Source organism: Tiliqua scincoides, chromosome 4 (genome assembly GCF_035046505.1).
Source record: "Tiliqua scincoides isolate rTilSci1 chromosome 4, rTilSci1.hap2, whole genome shotgun sequence".
In the NCBI taxonomy this organism is placed as follows: domain Eukaryota; kingdom Metazoa; phylum Chordata; class Lepidosauria; order Squamata; family Scincidae; genus Tiliqua; species Tiliqua scincoides.
The window spans coordinates 218,469,286-218,496,640 of NC_089824.1; the positions used below are offsets into that span (position 1 = coordinate 218,469,286).

General features: G+C 48.2%; 1 protein-coding gene and 1 pseudogene across 1 annotated transcript; both read left to right on the forward strand.

Annotated features, from left to right (window-relative positions):
- The first annotated feature begins 228 nt into the window (after positions 1–228).
- PPDPF (pancreatic progenitor cell differentiation and proliferation factor) lies at positions 229–13,690 on the forward strand. Its single transcript, XM_066625178.1, has 5 exons — positions 229–403; positions 7,668–7,751; positions 10,097–10,174; positions 12,702–12,798; positions 13,286–13,690. Exons 2-5 carry the CDS (start codon positions 7,697–7,699, stop codon positions 13,398–13,400), a joined length of 345 nt encoding a protein of 114 aa, XP_066481275.1. The 5' UTR covers positions 229–403; positions 7,668–7,696; the 3' UTR covers positions 13,401–13,690.
- An 8,736-nt stretch (positions 13,691–22,426) lies between these two features.
- LOC136650013 (5S ribosomal RNA) lies at positions 22,427–22,545 on the forward strand (annotated as a pseudogene).
- Positions 22,546–27,355: the final 4,810 nt, after the last annotated feature.

Here is a 27,355-nt window from a genome sequence, read left to right on the forward strand (position 1 = left end):
CTAATGGTCCTGACTTTGAGTAGACAGGCGCAGGCTTGGGCTGTAAGTCACTCCCCTCGAGAGTGGTCACATGGAAGAGCCTGCAAGGAATGCAACTGGACTGGCGAAGGGAGCCGTTCCAAAGCAGTCCCGTCCCCTCCCCTGAGCTCAGCCCAGGAGCTGCCCGCCCCCGGGAGGTGTCAGCCGAGCCCGCGTCACCGGGGCCGCCCCTGCTACATAAGGCGGCGCGGCGGCGCTCCTCCCCAAACCCCCTCGGCCTCGCGGCTCCCGTGGACGTGGAGTGCACTCCCAGTATCTCCTTTGCAAATGGGCTCGGTCGCCTAGCGCTGCTCGCCTGCAGCCAGGTCACCTGTGGTCGCCAGCTGCCAGGATTCCGCCGGGCGCAGCACTAAGGACAGCCAAGGTGAGCGGGAGGGCGCCCGGACCTGTGCGTGGCTTCCCCGGGGGAGGGGTTGCGGGGGAGGCTGGCTGGTGGCGGAGCCGGGGGGGGGCTAAGCGCTAAGTTTGGCAGGGAGCCTCACCTTGGGGTCCTTGCACGCCACGGTGAGGCTCCCTGCAAAACCTAGTGCTCCCCCCGGGAGAGGGGCCCCTTGCACCCTGCGGTGAGGCTCCCTGCAAAGCCTAGTGCTTCCGCGCCCCCCCGGGAGAGGGACCCCTTGCACCCTGTGGTGAGGCTTCTTGCAAAGCTTAGTGCTTCCCCCCCCCGGGAAAGGGGCCCCTTGCACCCTGTAGTGGGGCTCCCTGCAAAGCTTAGTGTGTCCCCCCGGGAGAGGGGCTCTTGCACTCTGCCGTGAGGCCCCCTACGAAGCTTAGTGCTTTGCTCCCTCCCCTCGGGAGAGAGACTCCTTGCATCCTGCGGTGAGTCTCCCTGTAGTGCTTCCCCCCCCCCAGAGGGGCCCCTTGCACCCTGCGGTGAGGCTCCTTGCAAAGCTTAGTGCTTTGCCCCCTCCTGGGAGAGGGGCCCCTTGCATCCTGTGGTGAGGCTCCCTGCAAAACTTAGTGCTTTGCCCCCCCAGCTACGCCACTGACTGGTGGCTCGTTTGGAAGACGCATGTCCCTCCTGCTCCCATAAGAACAGCCCCACTGGATCAGGCCATAGGCCCATCTAGTCCAGCTTCCTGTATCTCACAGCGGCCCACCCTCTCATTTTAAACCCCCTAACCAGTGAAAGTAGGGGCCTCCGCTGCAACCTTTTACTGGAGCCTGCTGCCTTGAGATGGGAAGGCTGTGATCCTATATATACACACAAGAGGAGTGGAAGGCTGTAATGCTCTCCACACTCTTACTTGGGATTCAGCCTGATGGAACTCAATGAGACTTGTATTTCTGCCTGGGATTGGGCTCGAGGTCCCATTTGCACACAAGAGGGACTTGCAGTGCTAACTGTCCATATTTGCTCAGAAGTCTCCACTGGACTTGTGGGGGGGGTGGCTTACTCCCAAGTAAGGAGAGGTTTGCCATGCAAAAGTGCTGGAGCAGCCCACTCTTTGTGGAATGAAATGTCAACCTGTAAACTGGGTTATGCTGGTGGCTTGTTGGGGGGGGGGGGCAACCTTTGTTCTGGGTCTGGCCAGCTTTTTATGAAAGGGGAGGTACTGCATGTAGACTCACTTCAAGGCTAATGCAACCTCAGCCAAGTGTCTCCCTCTGGCTTTCTGCTCTTGTAACCTAAAAGGCGCAGTTGATTTGCCCCCCTCTCCTTGCAAGCCATTTTGCCAGAACTGGCCTTTCTGCAAACCAGCAGTGCAATCCTGTTGGCATGTCTTCCTTTTCCTGAAAGAAGTAACATTTAATTTGGATTGTGTGGGAGGAAATGGTGTTTACTTTGTTTAGGGCCCTCCTGACAGCTGGACAGGAACTGGGTACTCTGTGGCCATCTCACCTGAACCTGCAAGGGGTTACCTGTGCCCAAAGAGCAGTGTGCTGTTTGCAAAATTTTTGTGGCAGGTTTGCACCCCCCAGATCTGCTGGTTCAGCAGGTGAGAAGTCAAGGCAGATCCTGCTTGGAGTTGAATGCTTAGCCTGGGCTGTGGGGGGGGGGGGGGGAGCTTCCATAAGCATGAATTGCAGCAGCAGTGGGCCAGTTCAGGCCGGTTCTTGGCAGCACAGCTTGGCTGTGCAGACTCTCCCCACCCCAAAACTCCAGGCTGGAAAATAATCAGTAGGCGAGGGAGACAAAAGGCCTGAAAGTCTCTTCCACCCACTCCTGAAAGCATTGCATCTGCCTAAGGCAAACCAGTCAAACATTTTTTTTCCCCTTATAAAGACCTTGTATTGAAACACTTTCTTGATCTCTTGTGATATTTAGGCACTTGGTGTGTCCTTCTGCAGAGATGTTGGCACCTTGAGAATTAGTTTTAGGTCTGAATATTCCCCCCACCCCCATGAAAGGAAATGGCAGCCTGTGCTATCTCTGCCGATAGTAGGCTGTGTCTTAAGGGAGGAAAAACTGGTATGAACCAGATCTCTAGTTTCCTGTAGTGTCATCAGCCTTTTGTGCCATAATACACCCATGCTCTTGAAGCTGAAAAGACCCAGCTTGGCCTGTGCTTGAAACCTGCTTCAAATGGCTGTCTTGTCCAGTGGGTTCTAGCTAGTGGATAGTTCACACAGTAACTCCCAGGAAAAGTGGCACAAGCCTGGAAGGGGTGTTGGAGGTTTCGGACCAGTGGCGAAGCTAGTGGGGGTGCAAAGCACAGTTTTGCAAGGAGCTGCACCACAATGTGCAAGCCATTGCCTCTGTTTTGCTCCCCTCCTGTCCAGAATGGCTCAGAAGGGGAGGGGCTGCTTGTCTGCTGTGGTGAGGCACCCTGCAAAACATAGTGCTTTGCACCCCTCTAGCTATGCCACTGCAGGCAGGGAGACTCTTGGGTATAAAATGGGTTTCCAGCATTTGCTCTAGTGTGACTGGAAGACACCAGGATGGAGCAAAGTGGGTAGGAGTAGACCTTGTATGACTGGCATCACCGGGGTTTAAACCCCTGCCCTGCTGAGGCATTCTTTCTTAATTTTCCCCCCATAAATAGAATGGCTTCTGTTCCAGGTGTCTGAGAAAAGAGAAGCCCTGCCCTTATGGATGGTGTTGTGGTGACTATAACTACCATCACTGATGGCTTGGCTGTTCATCTCCCCCTACCCTCCCTGGGCATTTGGTGGGCCGCTGTGAGATACAGGTAGCTGGACTAAATGGGCCTATGGCCTGATCCAGTGGGGCTGTTCTTATGTTCTCCATCTTCCACCCTCCTAACAAGCATGCCCTCGGAACATACCCCCTCTCTCCATCAGTGGCAAGCGTCTTTAGTTCTTAATATATAGCATGGTGGGATACTCCATTACTGGCCCAGCTTCAAACCAATTGGATCAATTGCTCCCAATTGTATCCTTTGCTTAAGGGGACCCCCTGCTAGGGTAATCTACTCTAGTCTTGTCAAATAACATATGACAATGCTGAGAACCAGGATGGTGCAGTGTTTTGGGAGTTGGACTTGGGTCCAAAGCCTTGCTCAGCCATGAAACTTCCTAGATGACCTTGGCTTAGACACTATCTCTCAGACTTGCCTACCTCACAGTGTTGTTGTGAGGACAAAAGGGGGAGAAGTATGAGCTCCTTGGACAAAGGGTGGTATAAACATGTGAAAAATAAATATAAAAAACACATTTCAATGGACACCTAACATTGCAGGTTTTAGAGAACAGCAACAATTTTAATTTTTTTCTGAGTTCTTAGTAGTGTGTGTTTACTGTTTATATTTTGAATTTTTTTTTTAAATTATAGAGCAGCATGAAAACTTATTTCTCTGAAAAAGTTTAAAAGACAAATATGCAACTATTTACTTTTCAACAGTAATCTGTATCTTTTGTTTGCTTACTTATAGGCTTGCATATTAGTAATTTTATATTAAAATGTGCTTAGATCCGTTTGGTCCATTAACTCACATGCAGTTTTTAAGCACACATTTTGATTGCTTTCTATTCTAACCATTGAGATATAAAGTGTATAATACATTTTATTTCTACCCCTACAATTCTACAGACCTTGGCTGTGAACCTGGGGCCCCCACAAAAATGGTTTCTGCTCAGGCCCACAGCTCCCAAGGCTGACCCTGCCCCATTATTTGAGCCATTTTGGGTAGTGGGTTGAGCTTGTGCCATTCCAGCGGAAAAGAATGTAGCTAGTGAGAACATACAGTGAATTCACAACTTTGTGTGCAGTAGGCTATAATTCGACCATGTTGCACGTCTCAGTAACTCACAGTTGGCCAGTACTGGAGCTGTGAAAATGGCTTTGACATCTGACTGCTAGGCTCAGCCAGTATATCTGCAACAGATAAGCAGTTTTTTGGGGTGTGTGAGAGCGGTTTACAGAAAATACAACAGCTTAAATGTTTCAGGAATAGAAATCCATGCTGCAGTGCATCCTTGACCAAAACCCCTTCCATGATTGCACAGCACCTATGTTAAGCACAGAGAGTGAACTGTGAAAACATGAGCAAAGTAATGTGAATTTCCAAATATTTCATCAGGTTATTAGTTTTAGTTGCTAAAGCACTAGTGACACTTCAACTCAAATATACCCTTGTCCCTTATACCTCCTTACCAAGTGATAGTGTCCAATACTTGTAAATGGAGCATGAGCAAAAAGTCTCAAAATACAATGTTTAAATTATCTGACAGACAAGACATATCCTATCCATTCACAGGAGGAGATTCAGACTTAAAAGTTGTAGATGAGTTTCTCATAGGCAGTCTTGCTGAAGGGGCTGTCCTCTGAGGACCATGGCCTCTCCCCACACAACAATGGCATCCGTGGTATTTATTCTTAGGAGTGTGAAAATGGTGATTCAAAGATAACATAATGTGGGTTGATGTGCTAACTCTGTGCAGATGGTAGATGTACAGTAAGTCCTCCCTTAAAATTCTCGAATAAGTTCTTAGAAACTGTGATTTTAACTGAAACTGGGTTCACACATGTTGTATGGCGTGACAATTACAAGAAAAAACTGGAAAATGTGATTTTTGGGGGAACAAAGGTTACCTCATAAGATATTGCTGCATGGGGACTTCATACGTATATTGTCATGTACATATCCATTAAACAATACGCCCCCTTCCTGGGCAGCCTGGTGAAGTCGCCATGCAGCAACTTATGGCACGGCTCAGCACAAAGGATGCTTCCCCACCAAACCTGGAAGAGGCAACCGACAGCTACTGGGGCTCTCCCTTCCCAGCTTATGTGATGACAACATGTTCACCAAGGCCTGGCAGGCCCAGACTCTGCCAGCAGAGCAAGATGTGCAGTCCCACCTGTCTCTCATGCCCCAGGACCCTGCTGAGTGAGGCACACTTAGCAGCACGCCCTTTCTAGCAAGAATGGGCAGCAGGTGGGACAGTGGCGGGAAGGGTGGGACCCCTTTTTGAGTCCACAGTGGCTTGAGAACAGGGGTGGACCAACAGGGTGGTGCCAGTGTCATCAATGTTATAATAAAATGACATTGAAAGAACGGATAAGTGAGGAGTTCCTGTACAGGTCTGTCTTGTAGAAATAACTTTCAATTTCCTTGTAGCTTTTAAGTAATCCTATCTCCTAAGGCAGGGGTGTCCAAAGTTTTTGGCAGGAAGGCCACATTGTCTCTCTGACACTGTGCCGGGGGCTGGGGAAAATTTTTTTGAATAAATTTACATAAATTTACATAAATGAATATATTAAAGATGAACGTATATGAATGAATGAAGGTCTTGCAGTAGCTCGAGGCCTATAAAAGGCCTTGCACAAAGGAACGCTGGCCTTTCCTTTGCTGCCTCTGCTGCATCACAGATGTGAAACAGCAAGCAGTGGAGGGAACTCTCATCCCACAGCTCACGCGAGAGGTCAAACAGTCGAGAGGTCAAACAGTCGCCCTCACGCTGAGAGCAGCTGTGTCTGGCCAGTGTGGGCTCCAACAAATCTCTGGAGGGCCAGAGGCCCATTGGAGACTCATTGAGAGGCCTCGAGGGCCACATGTGGGTACCCCTTTCCTAAGGCATGGGAAGAAGGTACGTATTAGAGGCCATGCTGACACCTGTACTTTTGGAGATTCCTCTCCTATATTTGCAGTACAAACACAGTGTTTATCTTTTATTTTTCAAGTATTTGAGATTATGTGGCACGGTCTGCTTCGAAGGGTGTGTTTGTGTACTGGTGCTGCCTGTTTGAGCATGTAGTATTTATTCCTCTTGGGTCTAGGAGGGCCCCTTTTCTCAAAAGAAACCTTTACTGATGGGATAATGTAGTGTAAATGGCTTGTCCTGCCCTTACTCAAACTTGAAATATACAATAGTGTATTATGCCAGAGTGAAATTTGATGTGTATCTCATTCAGGGAAGATACAGACCAGCCAAAAATGCCAACTGGAATTCTTAAACCAAAGTATTTGAGGCCTGGCTCTATTCAGCCAGTGACTTCCTTCTTTGCACACAACTGATGTGTTGTCTCTTGAATTTGCCTGAGCCTTGGGTGTTGATCATCTGCTAAGTGACCCTAACCTGCCACTGAAAAGGCTGCCAGGCACTGGAAGTTCTCCTCTGTTTTACACAATGAGGGCATAGTTCATAGCTGCTAAATGTGGGCAGCAGGTGTCACTTTATGGCTATGAAGCCTGCAACCAAAGCACTGGCTGTGTGGTTTAAACTGTGAAAATCAGCCCTATCATTACTCCCTTTACACGTTTACAAGGGCTAGGCCATAGAATTGAAGTGACAGTAGTAGGTACAATGGACAGACTAGAGTCTAGACCAGGGATGTTGAACTGTAGAGGGCTGAAGTTGGCATTCACGGTGTCTGCTGAGGGCCAGAAGCCATTAAACAGATGATGGCCAGAAATAAGCACTTCGTTCTTGCTTAGAAATATTATTAGTTGAAAATGACAAAAGAGAAAATGAGTAAATCTTGTTTGTGTTTTCAGGATATGAGGGAGCCCAATTACCAATGTGGGAAAAGCCCAATTATAACGGGGACTGGATAAATTGCTTCTTGGGTGGCATTTGGTCCACAGGCCTTATGTTTGACACTCCTGGTCTAGACCTAGCAGCTGTGTTCCCACTTGGCTCCTTCCCTTCTGTCCCTCTACAGAGGCACTTGCCCTGGCTGCTGTACAGGGGTGCCAGTGGCACACTTGGATGCTCTACTCCAAGCTTCTTAAAGCACTGCTCCATGCCCTGGACCAATAGGTGAGAGAGATTCTCTGTCCCACAAAGAGTGGTGGGAAGGGATGACTGAGTCACCACTGATCTTGAGTGATATATGTGGATCCCTGCCCTGTTAGTACTTCTGACTCGGTCCTGTTGTCTGTTTTCCTTCCTTCAACTCCTTGGCTATGTTCTGCTTTCCTACTTTTCTCACGAGTGACTACCTCATTTTTTTTTTTTTTTGCCTCTCTTGGAACTGCCTCCATAGCCTGAGAGGTGGACTGGACCTGAGAGGGAAGTGGGTGCAGCAGTCCACACCAAATCCAACCCCCCTTCCCGGGCCTGATCCACCTACAGAAGTTGAGGACTTATAATGGGAACTCCCAGTATTTATCCTTTGATCTTATGAAACACAAGATGGCAAACCTACTTCTTGAGAGATTCTGGAATGGCTATTTCCTGTGTTCTGTGTACTGACAACGGGCTCCCATTTTGTGTCTCAGGGTTTACAACTGCACAAGAACAGAGAAAGATGGCAGCAATCCCGTCAAGCGGCTCCCTTGTGGCAACTCATGACTACTACCGAAGTAAGTGTGGGGAGGCCCCTTGCCTGCAGAGCCTCAAATGTCAATACATGTCATCTCCAGGATCTCTGGTAGCCGGGCTGGGAAAGCTCTTCAAGATCCCAGACGAGAATAGATCACTAAATGGACCATGTCCTGATGCCCTATGGTATCCTGTGGTAAATAGCTCAGCCTTGCTCTCCATTTGGTGACTAAGGGCGCAATCCTAACCTCTTATGTCAGTGCTTTCCAGCACTGACATAAGGGCAATGCAGCTCTGAGGTAAGGGAACAAAACATTCCCTTACTTTGAGGAGGCCTCCATGAGTGACACCCAACTGCAGGGTGAAGCATATGTCCCATTGGTACTGCTATGCCAGTGCTGGGAAGCACTGATGTAAGGGGTTAGGATTGCACCCTAAGAAGGGAAACATTTGTGCAAGGGATGCTCTCAGTTAAGACAGATGGGATGGAACCTTTTTAGGTAGTCACCATGAATTTTAGGCTTCCAAACACAGTCCATGGTTCGGTTTGTCCCTTCTCCAAGGGAATTTTTCTAAGCACTTGCCTGGAGGGAAGACATTGTACAGGATGCAACGGTTTTGCTAAACAAAGTCCACTTTTATTTGACACGAAGCAAACGACTGCTTGCAGAGTGACCTTGTTTATCTTTCTCTGGCTCCAAGCATGATGTGTTCTTGGAAAGTGTAGTAATCAGTCATTGTAGCTGGTGCTGCAGGGGAACAAGTGGAGGGGGGGCTCCCCTTTTCCCCGCTCAGTTTTGAGAACTACGGCTTTTGTGAACAGAAGTTGTGTACAGCTCCTGCATGGCTGGACAAGTTGTAATTCAAAGTGCTTCTGAACATATGAAACTGCTTTGTTCTGGATCTGCCTAGCCTACCAGCTAGAAACTGGAAAAATAGATTTAAAGACCCACTTCCAGGTTTTCTTGCCCCTCCGTTGCTCCTAATGGAATAAGATTGTACCTTGACATCTGCAGGGGTTTGATTCTGGGACACCCTATTGATACCATAAAATGTGTTAAACAAAAGCAGTTAAAAAAATTAAAAAGTGCATCCCTTTACAATTGTGGTTTTAAAATAGCTTTTCTTACTGTTGTAGAGAGGGAGTCAGCAATTAGAAATGCAAAGGACCCCCTGCCTTTGTCTGGCTCAACTGGAGAATGGAATGATTGTCTGCATCTCTCTCTCTCTCTCTCTCTCTCTCTCTAATAGTGAGAAAAGCAGTTTTTAAACTGTGATTTTAGGGATGGATTTCTTCCCTTTCCCCAGGATCAGCACATTCCTTCTCATTTGCAGTGGCCATTCGTGTTGAGTCAAATCCATGTATAAAAAATCCATGTATAACACGATCCCACCCATGCAGAACTGCACAATAACTGTAAAAGCAGAGCCCAGGTCAATAATCTGTATTAATCCAAAGTACTTCTGCATGCACAGAACAATATCATGATGTGAAATGCTTTCTGATGGCAGCAAATCCAGTGTAGCTGAAATGATGGACTTCTGGCTGTGCAGATGCTGGGCGGGAGGGTGAAAAGCTCAGCTTGTCTCATACAGTCTCTGCTGGAATGCTGGCTTTTTGAGAGGCTGTTGGCTTTAAAAGTCACCCCCTACCCTGTTCATTACCTACCAGAGAAGCTCCTCCTAGCTCCAGGCTTGGTGTTCTACCCGCAGGCTCCCCTTATTGCATTTTGTTGGTGAATGAGAAGTGCGGCTGCTCCCATCATTCTTTTGATCTGCCTAGGCCTGTTTCGAGGTTGGAAGCTTTGGCAGATGTTACTGGATGGCTCAGGACCAAGATCCTGAAGAACTGCCTTTCTCCATATGAATCTACTGATCCTTAAAATCTGGAAGAGCCTGTCTTGCATATCCAGCTGCCTTCTTAGGCTAGGCTGGTGGAGAAGGCTTTCTTGTTGGAACAACGTCTTGTTCTCCAGAGACTGAAGACCTGGATTTTTCAGCTGGGCTTTCCTGATTCAAAGAGTTAGCCACTCTTTGGTGCTTTGTCATAATTGCTTTTTTGGTGTCTGTTGGATTGTATCTTGTGGTTGTATTGTTTTTAACAAATTTTGTATAAACTACATTGGGCCCCTAGAGGGAGAAAGGCAGGATATGCTTTTTCAAAGCAAGTAGATGCTGATGTACCTTGGTCTGCGCATCTTTGGAAAGAGGATTTGGGCACTGCCGTGGCTGGACTTTAAGAGGAAATGCTGGGTTTTTATCACTGTAGGTTGTTGTATCAAGAGTGCTATCTGATCTCCTGCCCACCCCAGACTAGAGATAGGCTAGGGCTAATACTGGGAGCAGTACATACTCCTCCTAACAAGGTGTGTGATGTGTGTTGCAGGGCGTCTGGGTTCCACTTCAAGCAACAGCTCCTGTGGAAGTGCTGAGTATTCTGGGGAAGTGATCCCTCACCATCCGGGTAAGTACCCTGAAATAGCCCAAACTGTGGGGCTATTGCCTTCAGGCACTGATAAAATCTGCTTCTTGCACTGAAAAAGGTCTCTAAGAGTAAAAATGCAGTAAGAAGATTATATATGGCTGCTCCTTGAATAAATTTGATCTATCAGCTAATCAAGATTTAATTGCAGATTAAAATCCCTCCTTGTTCCCAGGAAGGTGGAAAGAAATTGTTCTCTTCCTGTTTGTTTGTTGCCATGGTTAGCAAATAATTCACATTTCAAATGGAAACCGCAGAAATTCTGAAACTAGTTCCCACTAAGTCGGTAAATTGGTGTTTGGGCTGTCCTTCCCTTCCAGCAATGGGCAGTAGATTTTGTTAAACTGCTATGAAATTGTATTTATTTAAAAGATTTGTATACTGCTTTTCCTATACTCAAAGCGGTGTATCTCGTAACAAAATATACAGTTGATAAAAACATTATAAATAAAACCATTAAATGATATAAGAGCAGCTTGCCATGTCATGTGGTCTTTTTCAGATGGTATCTGGATTAAGAAAACTTTTATAGCCTATCCTTCCACCAGCACCCCTGAAGGGACCACCAGGGCAGCTAACAGTTCAAAAACAACCCATCACTCACTTAAAAGAAAAAGTTTAAAAATAGAAAACAGGAAGGCAATAAACAAATCATCAAACCAATGTGCAGAAGAAACATTGCAGGCATCAGTAGGTGCCTTCCTGTTTCATTCTAGGTGGAATAAATGAGTTTATTGCCTACATAAACATGCATTGTGAAACTCATTCTCTAGGGATGCCTGGCTGGCTCAATCTCAGTGCCACTGCTGAGAAGGCCCTGTCTTGCATCCCCATCAGCCGAACCTCAGCAGGTGATGGAACAAGAAGCAGAGCTTCCATTAAGAGCAGAGTGCACTGTTGGCTATATGTGGGAGAAGGTGGTGCTTCAAATAACAAGACCTCAATCTTTATTGGACTTCACAGGTTAAAATCAGCACTTGAGCCCAGAAATGTATTGGTAACCAGTGCAGTTGATAAAGCATTGGCATGATACAGGCAGCCCACGGGGCCCCACCACATTCAGTTGCAGCTATGGTTTCCAGGTCATCTTCAAGGGCAGTCCCATGTAGCAGTCCAGATGTGATGTGACCTGGACATGGATTACTGCAGCTGGATCTGCTTCCTTCAGGAATGGGCACTTCTGGCACACCAGCTAAAATTTGGCAAAAGCACTCCTGGTTATAGCCACATCCCTGGTTTTCAAGGTCAGAGGGGGCAAGTCCAGGAGGACTCCTAAGCTGCAGATCTGACCCGGGGGGGGGGAGGCAACCCAGTCCAGGAAAATATTCTAGGGTGTTGATTTATGTAGGTCACTGGCTGGGCCTTTTGAGCCTCATTATTTCTACACTTACAATTGCATGGAACTGCCTGATTTTGTCTGATCTTGGAAGCTAAGCGGGGTCAGGCCTGGTTAATATTTGGATGGGAGACTGCCTGGGAATACCAGGTGCTGTAGGCTTATACCATAGTCTTTCGAGACTGAAGGTTGCCAACCATTTTTTAGAACATCCCCAGTGCTCCCTGCAGCAGATGCCCATTGGGAAAGATACTACTGGGAAAGCTGTCCTTTGGTGAAGCTTCCCCAACTGTAGATGGAGAACCCTGGGGTTGTCTAGACCAGGGGCGCCCAAACCCCAGCCCGGGGGCCACTTGTGGCCCTCGGGGGCTCCCAATCAGGCCCTCAGGGAGCCCCCAGTCTCCAGTGAGCCTCTGGCCCTCTGGAGACTTGCTGGAGCCCATGCTGTCCCGACGCAACTGCTCTCAGCATGAGAACGACTGTTTGACCTCTCACCTGAGCTGTGGGACGAGGGCTCCCTCCACTATTTGCTGTTTCATGTCTGTGATGCAGCAGTGGCAGTGAAGGAAAGGCCAGCCTTGCTTTGTGCAAGGCCTTTTATAGGCCTTGAGCTACTGCAAGACCTTCATTCATTTATAGAAGTTCCATCTCTAATATATTCATTTATGTAAATTTATTCAAATTTGAAATGTAAATTAAACCCCCCCCCCGCACGCGACAGAGTGTCAGAGAGATGATGTGGCCCTTCTGCCAAAAAGTTTGGACACCCCTGGTCTAGACCATAGTTTGGAAAAATCAATTCTAGAGTAACTGGGTTTTCATAAAGAACATTAAGGTTGCAATCCTGTCCATACTTGCCTGGAAGAAAGCCCCGTTGACAGCAGTGGGACTTAGTTCGGTGTAGAAATGCATAGGATTGGAGTGTAAGTCTGGCTCAGGCTCTTCACTGCTAAGAAGAAATATCCAGCAAAGCTTGAGGCTTTATTATGAGCTGATCCCACTGTTAACTCTGTTACGTTAACCTCCCATGACCGTGGAGTGGGCGAGTGAAATGGGAAGTGATGTTTTGTATTTGAAACTTCTTGTGAACTAGCTTTCTGCTGCACCACTTTTGAGAACAGCATTTCGTGTTTCCTGCTGGCCAGCTGTGACCAAAGTGTTTCTGCTTTCTAGGTCTTCCCAAGTCTGACCCTGGGCACTGGTGGGCCAGCTTTTTCTTTGGCAAGCCAACCCATCCAGTCATGACAACAGTATCGGAATCCCCAGAGAAGTAAGTGGGTCTCTGACTGAAAGTGCAGACAGGGGTGTCCCTGCATGCTTAGTGGTGGTGGGTGAGATGGAGACCTTGGAAAGCTGTGTGCGCGTGTGTGTGAAAGCAACATCCTTTCCTGCCCCACCCTGGATTTTCTCTTCTTTCCCATCTTCCCCCCCAGCAGGTTTGAACAGTGGTTCGTGCCTGACTACACATTGCTTAAGCCCTTTTCACTCATTCCCCCCCCCCACACACACACGTTCAACAGATGGGGTAGTAAACTTGTTCTTGCTAGCTATACCACCCAGTGCCTCTGCCTTCAGCTCAGTGTGTAAAAGGGGGTCCCTACTTGCATGCAGCTGGACTTGGGGGGATGACGATGACTCTTCACTCTACACAGCAGTAGGATTGTAGGAAAGAGCCTGTAGTGATAATACCTTCACCTGACCTGTCTGTCTCTTTTTCCCTTTTCTTCCTCCCCTGTTTCTTTTTTTCAATGTTGCAGCTCAGGAACTTTCCAGGTGGCAAACGGTGTGATCACATGTGGCCTGGCTCAGGAAGTGATGAGGAAGCGTCACGTCAGCGAGCCTAGCAAGTCCAACCCTGGGCCCTCCGTGTGAAGAGGAGGCTGCCCCCTCCCTGGCTGACGCTTCTGATCTGAGCGCTAGGAGTCGGAGCCCATTTTCCACTCCCCCTCCCCGTAGAGTAGATAGGCTGCTTCGAGTACTTCTTAGATGTAGATTTTTATAACAACAACCAACAACTTTAAAGAAACCTAATCTACAGAATCCTTTTTCTACTCTTACTGTCAATGCAGCTACAACTCCCCCTCCCACGCAACCTTGGTAACGCTTTTGTTTACTTTGTACTCGTCTAATGGAAACTAATAAATCCTGAGCAGCCTTTTAAATTGCTTTTGTGTGGCTTGGACTCTTGTGAAGTCTTGTGGACTCCTCATGCTTGGACTTGGGGGAGCTGGAGGGACAGGGTTCTTGGGTTGTAATGGCCTTGGGATAGCCACGTTAAGTGTGTTGCAGCAAAAAGTCTCGTGGCAACTCAACAGCATGATCCTATCCCTTGCAAGCCCATAGCACACAGCACTATTGATAGAGAATACACAGCATGTTGCAGTTGGGGGGGGGGTGATCAGAAGACCTGGGAGAGGTGGGTAAAATCCATTTTTGCTTACCTCCCCTCGCCTTGGGCCAGTGGTTCCCAAACTTCTTTGACTGGTGGCTCCCTTGACCTACTTGGGCCACTGGCTATGGCTCCCCATTAAGGCTGCACACATGTTGGCATCCTTCAGTCTCAGAAGACCATCGTGTCACGCTCTGAATGGTGGTTCTGGAACAGAGTGTCCTCTCCAGTGCGTGAAGCCTGGGTAAAGTAGGTATGGAGGATAGGCTGTTACCCATGCAGCAAATCCCCCCTCTCCACATCACTGAAATGGCCCAATGGAAAGGCAGAAGCCAATACAGTTGGTTCCAGCGGCGTCACAGGAGTTGCCAGAACGTGACTGTTCAGCCATGAACTGCCTCAGGGACTCCGGCTCCAGATTTTGCCTCGAGGTTGACTCCTGGCTACAATCCTATACATTATATAGGGTAGAGGATTTCATAAGGATTCAGTGGCTCCCCTGGCTAGTTTCTGTCACTCCTTAGGTTTGGGAACCACTGCCTTAGACCACCTGGCCTCCAGTGGGTTCCTCATACCTACACAAGCTAAACAGCTGGCACAAATCTGGAAAGTTGGGGCATGTTGAGCATGGGAAGGATCTTAGCCTGAGCTGCTCCTGCTTCAATCCTTCCCTCTCCTGTCCTTGGCTTGGCCCGCTCCCTGCCTCAAATCACCTATGTTCCCTGCTCCCAGCTGACTTACCAGTGCAGCAGGCCACTGTTGCCCACAGTTGTGGTCTCTGACTGTTACCCTGGAATCTGTGACCTGCAGAACAGAGCAAGTTTCGCTCCATCATTTTGGGACTTACACTTACAGATCAATCACCATAAGCCCTGGAGAAGATTGGGCTGCCCATTTCACAAGTCTCTTGTATCATAAGGTTTTGTGGGATACTGATGAAGGTGACTACTGTTGGCTAAAGCTTCCACTGCAAGAGATTTAAGACTTAAGTTGCTACAAGACCAACATGATCAACCCTCTGAGTGTGGCTTTTCACACTGTTCTGGTGCCTTTCGTACAGGCAGTGTTAAGAAGCCCTCTGTTTTGTGTACTGAGGAACTGGTGCTCTGAAGAGGCTTCTGGGATATGGGGTAGTGCACTTGTGGAGCTCTTTTGCTGACCAGGCCTGTTTCCCTGCTGCTGACACTCGTGCAGGGTGATGAACATTTGTTCATACAAATTTATATGCTGACTTTCTCGTCCAAAAGGATAGCTCCCCTAAAGGGCCATGCAGTAAAATAAAACACAGATGGAGCACAGCTTTTAGCACACAAATTGCAGATGGAGATGAAATCAAAGGGGAGGGTCAGATCAAGAAAATTTGAGATGAAAAGTCTGATCAAGTAAGGATTTCAGTCATTGAAGAGGGGTCAAAATGGATCTTATTACCAGATTTTGGCACACCAACTAGGCGCTCCTTCTCATCTCTGCTGACCACATTTCCCTAGAGAAGTGGGTACACAACTGGGCCTCTTCTGCTGATCTCTTGTGCAAGGTAATTCACTGAGGAGGTAATCTTTTAGGCATACTGTTAATTAGCACTGCTCCACCAGTCTTATGCCTGCATTCTCTGGCAATCTGTTGCCAACACTGCTCCTTCACATATACATGTGTGACCTACATGTGTCATGCGCACATACACAAATACCTGAAATTGGGGAAATTAGCAAGCCAAAGGTCAAATCTAGCAGTGTGACAAGGTTTGGGATCATTGACATGGATGAGCAGTGAACCACAGTGCCTCAAAATTAGGCTAACAGTAACCACAAGACAGCTTTTCAAAGAACATAAAGAATTTATTAAAGAAATAATCTTTAGAGAGAGATCAAAAGGGGGGGGGAATCGCCTATCCTAGTCTGCTGGTTTGCTTGAGTGTGAAGTCCTTGAACAGCAAGGCACGGCTGCAAAATTCCCAGGTTCTTATAAAGTGAAAAGCCAGACTGTACTCCCCCACTGCCTCTGGAGTGAACAAACTACTCTTCTGTGCTATGTCTTGTTCTAATCTGCTTCTAGAGCAGGGAAGTTATAGGACTTTTCACAAAGGAATATCTGCAGGACAAAGGAGTTTGGAGAGCTTCTTGAGTGATGCATTTTGGGCTTCCTGGCCTTGATGGAGTTTTCTAGGAGGTCAGAAAAGAGCTTGATGGCCCATCCAGGAAGTTTCTACTGAACAATAGTGTCTCAGGGTACCTTATCTTAGGTGGAAGGACTTCTTGGCCTAGACTAGAGTCTGAAAAGGAACTACCCAGTTGGGCAATTGCAATTCAATTTAACATTCAGGCAGGACTTGTTCTTGCTAGCTATCCTTAGTCAGACCTCAAGCACCCAGATTTAATCAACCATAGAGGGGCCTTTGATGATGATTTAATCAACCGTAGATTGATTTAATCAACCATAGAGGAGCCTAGAATGGGTGATGGCAGGCCGGATCCCAAAGGATCTCCTCTATGGAGAACTCATGCAAGGAAAGCGTCCTACAGGTAGACCACAGCTGCGATACAAGGACATCTGCAAGAGGGATCTGAAGGCCTTAGGAGTGGACCTAAACAGGTGGGAAACCCTGGCCTCTGAGCGGCCTGCTTGGAGGCAGGCTGTGCACAATGGCCTCTTCCAGTCTGAAGAGACACTTGGCCAACAGACTGAGGCAAAGAGGCAAAGAAGGAAGGCCCATAGCCAGGGAGACAGACCAGGGACAGACTGCACTTGCTCCCAGTGTGGAAGGGATTGTCACTCCTGAATCGGCCTTTTCAGCCACACTAGACACTGTTCCAGAACCACCATTCAGAGTGCGATACCATAGTCTTTTGAGACTGAAGGTTGCCAACTACTACTAGAGGGGCCTTTCCTTGGGAGCCAGCAAAATCTCATCCCTTTTCACTTCAGGGAGGCCTGCCTGACTCTGAAACCAAGATGGACATGTGTTTGGGGAAAGAGAGTGTTTGTAACAATACTGTTTCCGAGTTGTTCAGGACTTTTAAAGATCATAAATGGCACCTATCGAATGCTGGCGAGCTGCTGTTTGCCCCAGTAGTCAGATGAAGACATGGTCACTGAATCAGAGGCATAGCTAGAAGGGGTGCAAAGCACTAAGTTTTGCAGGGACCCTCACCTGCATATGCCTCCCTTTTGTTCCCACTACCTGGAATGGCTCTGGGTAGGGCCCCTTGCACACTGCAGTGAGGCTCCCTGCAAAACCTAGTGCTTTGTACCCCTTCTAGCTAAGCCACTGCAATGAATTATACCTGGAAATGAATTGGTAGCCAGTGTGGTTGCAACAAAAGGGGAGTTGGTTTAACTCATTTGGTTATCTCTCATGCAGACTCTTTGTGGTGAATCTGCTTGGCTAGCACAACTTACTCAGACCACATTGCCCAGTTTTTATATCCTACTGCTGTATAAGTAGCTCATCGAACATCTTTCTAGTGTTAATCCACAAAGACATTCCTGCCATGAGTGCTGAAAGATCTCACAGTGAGTTTCTAGGATTCCAACATCAATCCTATATGTCCTGTTGATCCTCTGTTGAGGAATCTGGTTGGTGTCTCCCAGATATTACAGGGATGGAGGCAACTAAGCCAGCTGTTGGGTGTCTGAGGCAGTTGCCAGTCTGTCTAAAGACAACATGATGTTCCCCAAAGCATGCAAGACACAGCTGTTCTTTGATTTAGGACTGGACAGGCCCTTCAGGAGTGTTCTCAGCTGCTGTGTTTTGGCAGCCTGCAACAGGTCACTGCATGCTTTTTTTGAGTCCTTGTCCCTGTCATGAATATGTACAATTTAGGCCTAGTAACATGTAAAGCTTGAACCAAGCTAAATCAGTAACACAGAAGTGGCTTGCAGTTCCTAGCTGCTAAGAATTTACAACTCAATGGAAGGTGATAATGTAGCACCTAAGCAGCCAGAAAGACGCCCATCAAGGATGGAATGCAGCTGTAGATCTCCAGGGGGGAGGGAAGAGCTGAGAGGGCAAGCATCCAGCCCCACTTCCGGAGGACAGGGTCTTTTGGTCTTGGTCTCTTGGTGAGATAGGTGGTGGGTGCACATCCTGCCCCGCCAGGACCATGTGGCCTTATAGGTAACTGACCTGAGGATCTACAAAAGAAGCTGACCTGGACTGAGACACTGGCTCTTACAGGGTGGTGGCAGTACTACCGAACAGGGATCTTTGAGGGCTCTAGGGTTCAGAACCAACAACTCTGAGCACCCCAAAACCCTGGGAGAGTGTGATGAAGTATACAACAGTTCCCTACCCGTTTTTCCTACTTGCGTCCTTAAGTTCAAAATATGGTGTTGTTATGGCTCTACTTACAAAGAACTAACTGCATACTTGTGGCTGTTGTCACTGCACTAAAGGCCTGGATTCTAAGAAAATAAACTCCCCCCTCCCACCCCCCATCCTCAATCATGTAGAGAAAGGCATAAAGATGCCTTCTGGGTTGGACTGTGGCCTGTCTAGCACCATGTTGGCTGCACTGACTGGCAACAGCTTTTTGGGGCGGGGGGGGGGTTCAGAAAAGGGAACTTTTCCAGCTCTTCTTGGAGATTCCTGGGACTTTCTGGATGCAAGACAAGGGATCTACTACGAAGCCAGGGCCCCTCATGCAAGTGAATAGAAAATGGCTTTTGGTTTCAGCCACTCTAAACCATTGATGCTCTCTCCTGGAAAGATGCTTTGGCTGTTGGTGGTCAAAGTACTTCCATGACAGCTAGAGAGCAGACATTTTGGTACACTGTCCAGTAGATCCAATTGCCAGTGAAAGTCTGAAAACAGGATTAGTTTAGCTCCTGCAATCCAGAGCAAACGAAGGCACAGATGGCAGGAAGGGAGGTGTAATCCCTTCCTGTGCTTGAATGAATCTTAGCCTAGAGGGGAGATGTGTTGGGGCAGCTGAGATACTAGCCTGAGAACAGGCCAAACTGCTCCTACGTGGGGACTTCTGCCTTTTCCATGCTTTACACTGAGCCGGTCAGGGGATTTTAAATAGTGCATGTTGCATCAGAACAGGAAATGACTGTCCACGGAGTCACCGAAGGAAAGTGCAATGTGATCCAAGACAAGTTTAGCAAGAGGCTGATCAAAATAACATCAACCCACTGCGGTGTAATAAGCTGCAGATGTGTGTGGCAAATGTTTTTAATATTCCAGGCAGAAATTAAAAGACACATCCTTAGTCACTTCTGAGCCAATGGAAACTACTTGGCAGTCAAAGGAGCAGTGAGCTGAGGCATTTTAACCAGCAGCTGCTGTTGTGAATCATATACAAACTGGAAATCTCTTCTGACTGCCTACAGTTCCAGTTTTCCACTTCACTTATGGGTATGGAACAAGATTTGCCAGGTGGAAGTCCTGATATCATTATCTGGGAGGGATGTCACAGTTTAGCACCCAAGAGGTGTTCCCAGTGGAATTTTATACAAAGTTTCTTTTGGGCCCCTTCCCTGTTGAGTGCTTTTCTCCTATTTTTCAACACCTGGAGAACCAACATCTAGAACTCTAGAACAGAGGTCCCTTAACTCAATGCTTCTCAAAAGGTGGTCTGTGAACTGCTGGTCTGTAGCTTAGCTCCAGTGGCTTCTGGCTTCTCTGGTGGGTCAAGGGCATCCAGAAAGGTCAGAGCCAAGAAGTTCCAATAGGCATGCCATGAAACTTGGTCTCTCAGGTTTGCTGCACAGAGCCTTGCAAGACAGCAGGCAGCAAGACGAGGAAGAGGGAGAAGAAGAGGGAAGTAGGAAATGTCCCCATCATTGAAAGTGCAGGGAACAGACAGGCCACTCCATCACATCAGATAGTTTGAGAAGCACTGCCTTAACTGGTCTAGCAAGAGCTCTGACCATCAGAGGTGTCACGACGGAGGTGCGGATGGTGTGAGAGGCAACAGGTGTCACCTTCGAAAGGGAGTGACACCACATTGCCTGATCCTCCTTTTGGCAATCTTCAGCCCTCTCCAGGCCCAGCTGTCTTGCACTCTCACCAGAAACCGTGTTTTCACTGCTCACTGGTGAAAAAATTAAGCAAGGTCTGGAGAGAGACAGAGATTGCCTCAGGTGTTCCTGAGGTGGGTTTATCTCATTTAAACCAATGTGATAGCCTAGACAGTTGGGGGAGACACAATTACATCATTATGTCACTCCCAAGCATCCAGAGTGCTGAGCTCAAGCAAGAGGGGGATGATGCCGCATTGCCTGATCCTCCATTTGGTGATCTTTGGCCCTCTCCAGGCCCCGCTGCCTTGCGCTCTTGCCAGCAATTGTGTTTTTGTTGCTTGCTGGAGAGAACATGAAGCAACTGGATCTGGAGAGAACGGGAGATTGCTGAACAGAGGCATTACAACCAATGGCATTAAAATCTATGTACCAACCCGGAAGGTCAGGGGGAGACACAATTACATCATTCCCAAGCTTCTGGAATGCAGAGTTCAAACAGGTAAGCCCTGCACCAGTTGATGCAGATCCTTGGAATGCCTCTGCAGAGCATATGAAATCTGCTTAGTAACAAAAACCATCTCTGCCCCTTCAGAGGCATTCTGGTATCAAGGGTCTTTGTGGTAGACAACAGGCTCCCTTCCCACAAGTGCATAGTGAGTCCCTTCGTGACCCAGCCTCCTCCCCCTTCATTTCTACTCCAACTGAGTGCATGCGTCAAGCCACGGATTAGCCCGTACACCAGTGGCATAGCTGGAGGGGGTGCAAAGTACTAAGTTTTTCTGGGAGCCTCACCGCAGTGTGCAAGTGGCCCCTCCCCCTCCCCTATGGAGCCAGATGTATGCCTCCATTTTGCTCTTACCGCTTGGAATGGCTCTGAAGGGGTGGAGAGGGGCCCCTTGCACACTGCAGTGAGGCTCCTTGCAAAACTTAGTGCTTTGCAGCTCCTCTAGCCTCTATGCCACTGCCTTGCATCTTGGTTATGCTCTCTCTCTCTCTCTCTCTCTCTCTCTCTCTCTCTCTCTCTCTCTCTCTCTTAGGCACTCAAGAGTCTGCCTGTGGAAATATGGAAGTGGGGGGGAGCCCTGATCATAGGAGTTGTTTTGAAAGACTCTGAAATGTAGATGCAGCTAAGGAGGTCGCCTGAGGACAAGGGAAGGCTGGCCTGCTGCCAGAAGTCAAGTTCAAGTGGGTGCAGTTGTGCAACAGGAAATCACACAAAATGGGCATGGGCGAGAAGGCCCCTGAGGTGCAAGGTGTTGGAGTCAGCTGGCCTCCTTTAATCATTGAACTAAAGTAAATGACAATGTCAGAACCCTGCTAAACCAGGCAGATTGATCAAGGGGTTTTCCAGCATGCGGAATGTACCATTCTGTTTCTGGCTGTCAGCCACCCCAGTTAACTGTACAACACTGTCTGCAGGACCCTGGAGAACCAGGCATTTAGTCCAGAAGACAGGGGACTCAGAGGCGACCTGCCTCAGACCTTTATTCTTGTCTTGGGTGACCTGTGGAGGTGTGTGTCTACTCTCCCTCCCTCTCTCTCCTGACCTCCCAGCAGACAGGAACTTCCTCATGAGCTTTGCCAACCACATAGGGTTGACCACCCCATGAGCTCTCACACTCCTGCAAAGGGGCCAGTTTCAGGATTCCCTGTTCCAAAGTTTAGGACCTATACTACCAACAGAGATGGACACATTTTAAACTGTAAATAAAATGTTTTCTTTTTAACTTTTACTGCCTCTACCCCTGTTTTACTGTTTGCAGCAAACCAGCAGGGGCTGGTGGGGAGCAGGTTTACTGCCTCAGTGAGCCCAAGGCTATGGTGCACATAAGGTCCTGGTCAGATGACCAGATAGAGGTGCTGCATATGCAAAAGCAGCCTGCATTTCTGAGCACCAGGGATCAGAAGGCATTGAAAAGTGCCCCCAGTTCCTGAAAGACCTGTTATCAGAACAAGGCTTTAATCTACAATGACCTTGGAGCAGGCAGTGGTCAGATCAGCATATCAACAGCCTTGGGCACATTTTAAATGTTTCTTTACAAAAGAGGGACTTCAGTTAGTAGTTTCCAGCACAGGATCACTATGGCTTTGGGCTGGCTGCAGTAGTGTAGCTAGAGAGGGTGCAAAGCACTAAGTTTTGTCCCTCACCACAGTGTGCAAGGGGCCATCACCCTCCCCTTCACAGCCATTCCAGGCTGGGGGGGGGGCAAAATAGAGACCCCAGACCAGACACCAGACTTCAAAGGGGAGAGGAGGGGAGGGGAAGGGGCCCCTTCCACACTGCAGTAAGGCTCCTTGCAAAACTTAGTGCTCTGCCACTGAGCTGCTGTACAACTGAGTTGGCCATGGCTGATGGCCAATCCAGGCATTCCCTTCTACCTTAAGAGGGACACCAGGTGGCCTCAGGTTGTGTTTTACATACTGATAGGTAACCTTTCCAACCTTTCTTCTGTTGGACTTAAGGCAGCTCAATGGTTTTCAAATCAGGCCTGCACAGCTGCCTGCCATGGCTGGACTGGCTCCCTTCTCCCTGACATGCTAGTTTTCCGAGTGGGCAGTTACCCTGCACATGCCCGATCTCGTCTGATCTCAGAAGCTAAGCAGGGTCAGGCCTGGTTAGTACTTGGATGGGAGACCGCCTGGGAATACCGGGTGCTGTAGGCTTACACCATAGTCTTTCGAGACTGAAGGTTGCCAACCATAGATGTGGGTGATGCCCAGATGCAGTGGTCATGACCACAGTGAAACACAGACCCTGGTGATGACAAATTGAATTATGTGCTGATAAATGGTACCGAACATTCTGTACCTCTTATTTCTCAAACATCCCATAGGCAATTCTGCTGCTCCTCCTTCTTCATAACCTAAACAAAAGTTATTTTTAGTCTGAATGTTTTCGCAAGAGTTAGTGGGAGCCAAGGGGAGGAAAACACACACACAGAGAGAAAAGAGGCAGAGAAACATGAGCTTGTTTAACTAACCCATTTGTGACTGCAATATCCCTACAAACAAGCCGAGGAAAGAAAGGAATTGGATCATCTGAGTAGTTTGCCCAGTGCTATCAAAGTATTTTCTGCCACATCCAATGTTATGGATATGCCATGATGAGAAATGGTGAAATCTGTTGAATATCTGCCTGACTAGTTTCTTACCTGGCACCCAGTTGTTATACATGTGAAAGTTGGGGTGGGGGGCACATGGGGACTGGTGGTCCACCAGTGGTGGGGTGGTATCACATGATGTGTTGCATTTGGAAGTCATTAAAAATTGAAGTTTTACATCAACACACTTTAAAACTATATAAAGACTAGAGAGAGAGAGAGAGAGAGAGAGAGAGAGAGAGAGAGAGAGAGAGAGAGGAGTCTTTGATAAGAAGATAAAGAAGAAAAATAGGCATTTTATATTGCTCAAAGAATATGTAACTTCCAGAATAGTTGTCAACTATTGCAAACAGTCTTTATCTGCTTTTACTATATCTGCCTAAATTGACAAAGGAAGCTTTTCACAACATCAAAAAGTGCTATGACCTGCTTAGACTAATAGTGCTGTTAAGATACAGGAGCAGGGCCCAGAATAAAGTTGGCAACCCTGTCCATGCAGTCACAACAAAAGTTGCACCTAACACTTGCACCTGCCCTAAGCCAAGCAGGTGGGAGCAGCAGGGCTATGCTGTAGGTTTTCAGTTGCACATTATGGGCACCAACTACACATGCAGAAGTCCAGGTTCAACTACTAGCATTTCTAGTTAAAGGACCCCAGACAGCCACCACCAGTCAGAGTAGGTAACACTGGTCTGAGCCTGAGCATGGCAGCTTCGTAGATTCCTATGCGCTTGCTCTTTAGGAACCCTAGGAACTGTGGTGCTGTGGGTGACTGGGAGCACAGCGCCTGCATAGAGGGAGTTGTCACTTTCTTTTCCACCCTGACTCCTGCGCCTTGGACAGCAGTATGGCATGCATAGATTAATGCGCAAATTGATTGCAGGGAGCCATGATGCTGAACTCGTGGTTGATTGCCCTGTTCAGTTTTTCACGGGGACTCGTGTTTTGTGCTTCCCTGACTGAACATGGGTGGAAGACAAGAGGCAAGAGCAACATGCCAGGGGAGCAGGAAAAAATGACAGGGAGGGGCATAAGAGGGGTCACAGGGGGGCTGGGGGGAGGAAGACGCAGGCAGAAGAAAGAGGGCCACCAGCATCAGTGAGCAGGCTGGAGCCTGCAGGCAGGAGCAATAGGACGGAGAAAGAGGCAGACTCGTCCAGGGCAGGGTTGGAGTGACTTTCTCACCCCTGCAACACCTCAAGCCCACTTCAAGGGGGTTTCCAGGTGGGCAGGCAATCCAGGCCCCTGAATTAGAAGGGGCTTCTATGTGAGCGGATGCTAGCATCGTCCCCACCAGTGGAGTCAAGGGATCACATGAGCAAGAGACTTGGCTAAGGGGACGTTCACATCGCCAATGCATGGCGTTGTCAACCCCTTGTCCTGCGCCGAGTGTTGCATTGTGACATGGTGTGAGCTTACTGAGGTATGGTGGAATCTGCTTCACACTTCCCCAGTCCAGGTGATGTGGAACTGCCCCCTGGCAGGAGGTGGACACAGAAAACAGGTGTACAAGGGGAGACATGCAACAGAGGGCAGCCTATCATGTATGGAGAAGCAAGATGCAAGTATCGTGTTGTCTTGTGTGCTCCCAGAGGCATCTGGTGGGCCACTGTGAGATAAGAACATAAGAACATAAGAACATAAGAACAGCCCCACTGGATCAGGCCATAGGCCCATCTAGTCCAGCTTCCTGTATCTCACAGCGGCCCACCAAATGCCCCAGGGAGCACACCAGATAACAAGAGACCTCATCCTGGTGCTCTCCCCTACATCTGGCATTCTGACTTAACCCATTCCTAAAATCAGGAGGTTGCGCATACACATCATGGCTTGTACCCCATAATGGATTTTTCCTCCAGAAACTCATCCAATCCCCTTTTAAAGGCGTCTAGGCTAGACGCCAGCACCACATCCTGTGGCAAGGAATTCCACAGACCGACCACGCGCTGAGTAAAGAAATATTTTCTTTTGTCTGTCCTAACCCGCCCAACACTCAATTTTAGTGGATGTCCCCTGGTTCTGGTATTATGTGAGAGTGTAAAGAGCATCTCCCTATCCACTCTGTCCATCACCTGCATAATTTTGTATGTCTCAATCATGTCCCCCCTCAAGCGTCTCTTTTCTAGGCTGAAGAGGCCCAAACGCCATAGCCTTTCCTCATAAGGAAGGTGCCCCAGCCCCGTAATCATCTTAGTCGCTCTCTTTTGCACCTTTTCCATTTCCACTATGTCTTTTTTGAGATGCGGCGACCAGAACTGGACACAATACTCCAGGTGTGGCCTTACCATCGATTTGTACAACGGCATTATAATACTAACCGTTTTGTTCTCAATACCCTTCCTAATGATCCCAAGCATAGAATTGGCCTTCTTCACTGCCACCGCACATTGGGTCGACACTTTCATCGACCTGTCCACCACCACCCCAAGATCTCTCTCCTGATCTGTCACAGACAGTTCAGAACCCATCAGCCTATATCTAAAGTTTTGATTTTTTGCCCCAATGTGCATGACTTTACACTTACTGACATTGAAGCGCATCTGCCATTTTGCTGCCCATTCTGCCAGTCTGGAGAGATCCTTCTGGAGCTCCTCACAATCACTTCTGGTCTTTACCACTCGGAAAAGTTTGGTGTCGTCTGCAAACTTAGCCACTTCACTGCTCAACCCTGTCTCCAGGTCATTTATGAAGAGGTTGAAAAGCACCGGTCCCAGGACAGATCCTTGGGGCACACCGCTTTTCACCTCTCTCCATTGTGAAAATTGCCCATTGACACCCACTCTCTGCTTCCTGGCCTCCAACCAGTTCTCAATCCACGAGAGGACCTGTCCTCTAATTCCCTGACTGTGGAGTTTTTTCAGTAGCCTTTGGTGAGGGACCGTGTCAAACGCCTTCTGAAAGTCCAGATATATAATGTCCACGGGTTCTCCCGCATCCACATGCCTGTTGACCTTTTCAAAGAATTCTATAAGGTTGGTGAGGCAAGACTTACCCTTACAGAAGCCATGCTGACTCTCCCTCAGCAAGGCCTGTTCGTCTATGTGTTTTGAGATCCTATCTTTGATGAGGCATTCCACCATCTTACCCGGTATAGATGTTAGGCTGACCGGCCTATAGTTTCCCGGGTCCCCCCTCTTTCCCTTTTTAAAAATAGGCGTGACATTTGCTATCCTCCAATCTTCTGGCACCGTGGCCGTTTTGAGGGACAAGTTGCATACCTTAGTCAAGAGATCTGCAACTTCATTCTTCAATTCCTTAATAACCCTTGGGTGTATGCCATCAGGGCCCGGTGACTTATTGATCTTTAATTTATCAATGAGGTCTGAAACATCTTCTCTTTTAACCTCTATCCGACTTAACTCCTCGGTCAGGAGGGGCCGTTCGGGCAGCGGTATCTGCCCGAGGTCTTCTGCCGTGAAGACAGATGCAAAGAACTCATTTAATTTCTCTGCCATCTCTAAGTCTCCTTTTATCTCCCCTTTCCCTCCCTCACCATCCAGAGGGCCAACCGCTTCTCTGGCGGGTTTCCTGCTTCTAACATATTTGAAGAAGCTTTTATTATTCCCCTTAATGTTGCTGGCCATGCGTTCCTCATAGTCTCGCTTGGCCTCCCCTATCACCTTCTTACATTTCTTTTGCCACAGTTTATGTTCCTTTTTATTCTCTTCATTAGGGCAAGACTTCCATTTACGGAAGGAAGCTTCCTTGCCCTTCACAGCCTCTCTAACTTGGCTGGTTAGCCATGCGGGCACTCTCCTGGATTTAGTGGAACCCTTCTTTCTTTGCGGTATACACCTCTGCTGGGCCTCTATTACTGTTGTTTTAAGCAGCCTCCATGCACTCTGGAGAGACTGGACTCTTTTTACCCTCCCTTTCAACCTCCTTCTAACCAGCCTCCTCATTTGAGGGAAGTCCGCCCGTCGGAAGTCAAGGGTTTTTGTTAGAGATTTGCCTGGTATTCTTCCCCCAACGTGCACGTCAAAACGAATCGCAGCATGATCACTGTTCCCCAATGGCTCAGTAACGTTTACATCTCTAACCAGGTCCTGCGTACCGCACAAAATTAAATCCAGAGTCACCTGTCCTCTGGTGGGCTCCGTGACTAGCTGATCTAAGCCACAGTCATTTAGCACGTCAAGAAATCCGGTTTCCTTATCGTGACCAGAACACAAATTGACCCAGTCAATATGAGGATAATTGAGGTCCCCCATGATTACAACCATACAGGATACAGGAAGCTGGACTAGGTGGGTCCTTGGCCTGATCCAGCTGGATTCTTCTTATGTAATGCCCCACTCTACCCCCTCCCCCCAAGTGCACACCAGCCTTTCTTCACGTAATGACACAGGGCTGGAATGTACAAGCAGGTCCTA

What these genes read in the sequence shown, in the direction of transcription:
- PPDPF (XM_066625178.1), top strand. Translation starts at nt 7,697, where the DNA reads ATGGCAGCAATCCCGTCAAGCGGCTCCCTTGTGGCAACTCATGACTAC. An exon ending in AACTCATGACTACTACCGAA is followed by an intron (nt 7,752 to 10,096) that starts GTAAGTGTGGGG and finishes TGTGTGTTGCAG; the next exon opens with GGCGTCTGGGTTCCACTTCA. An exon ending in GTATCGGAATCCCCAGAGAA is followed by an intron (nt 12,799 to 13,285) that starts GTAAGTGGGTCT and finishes TCAATGTTGCAG; the next exon opens with CTCAGGAACTTTCCAGGTGG.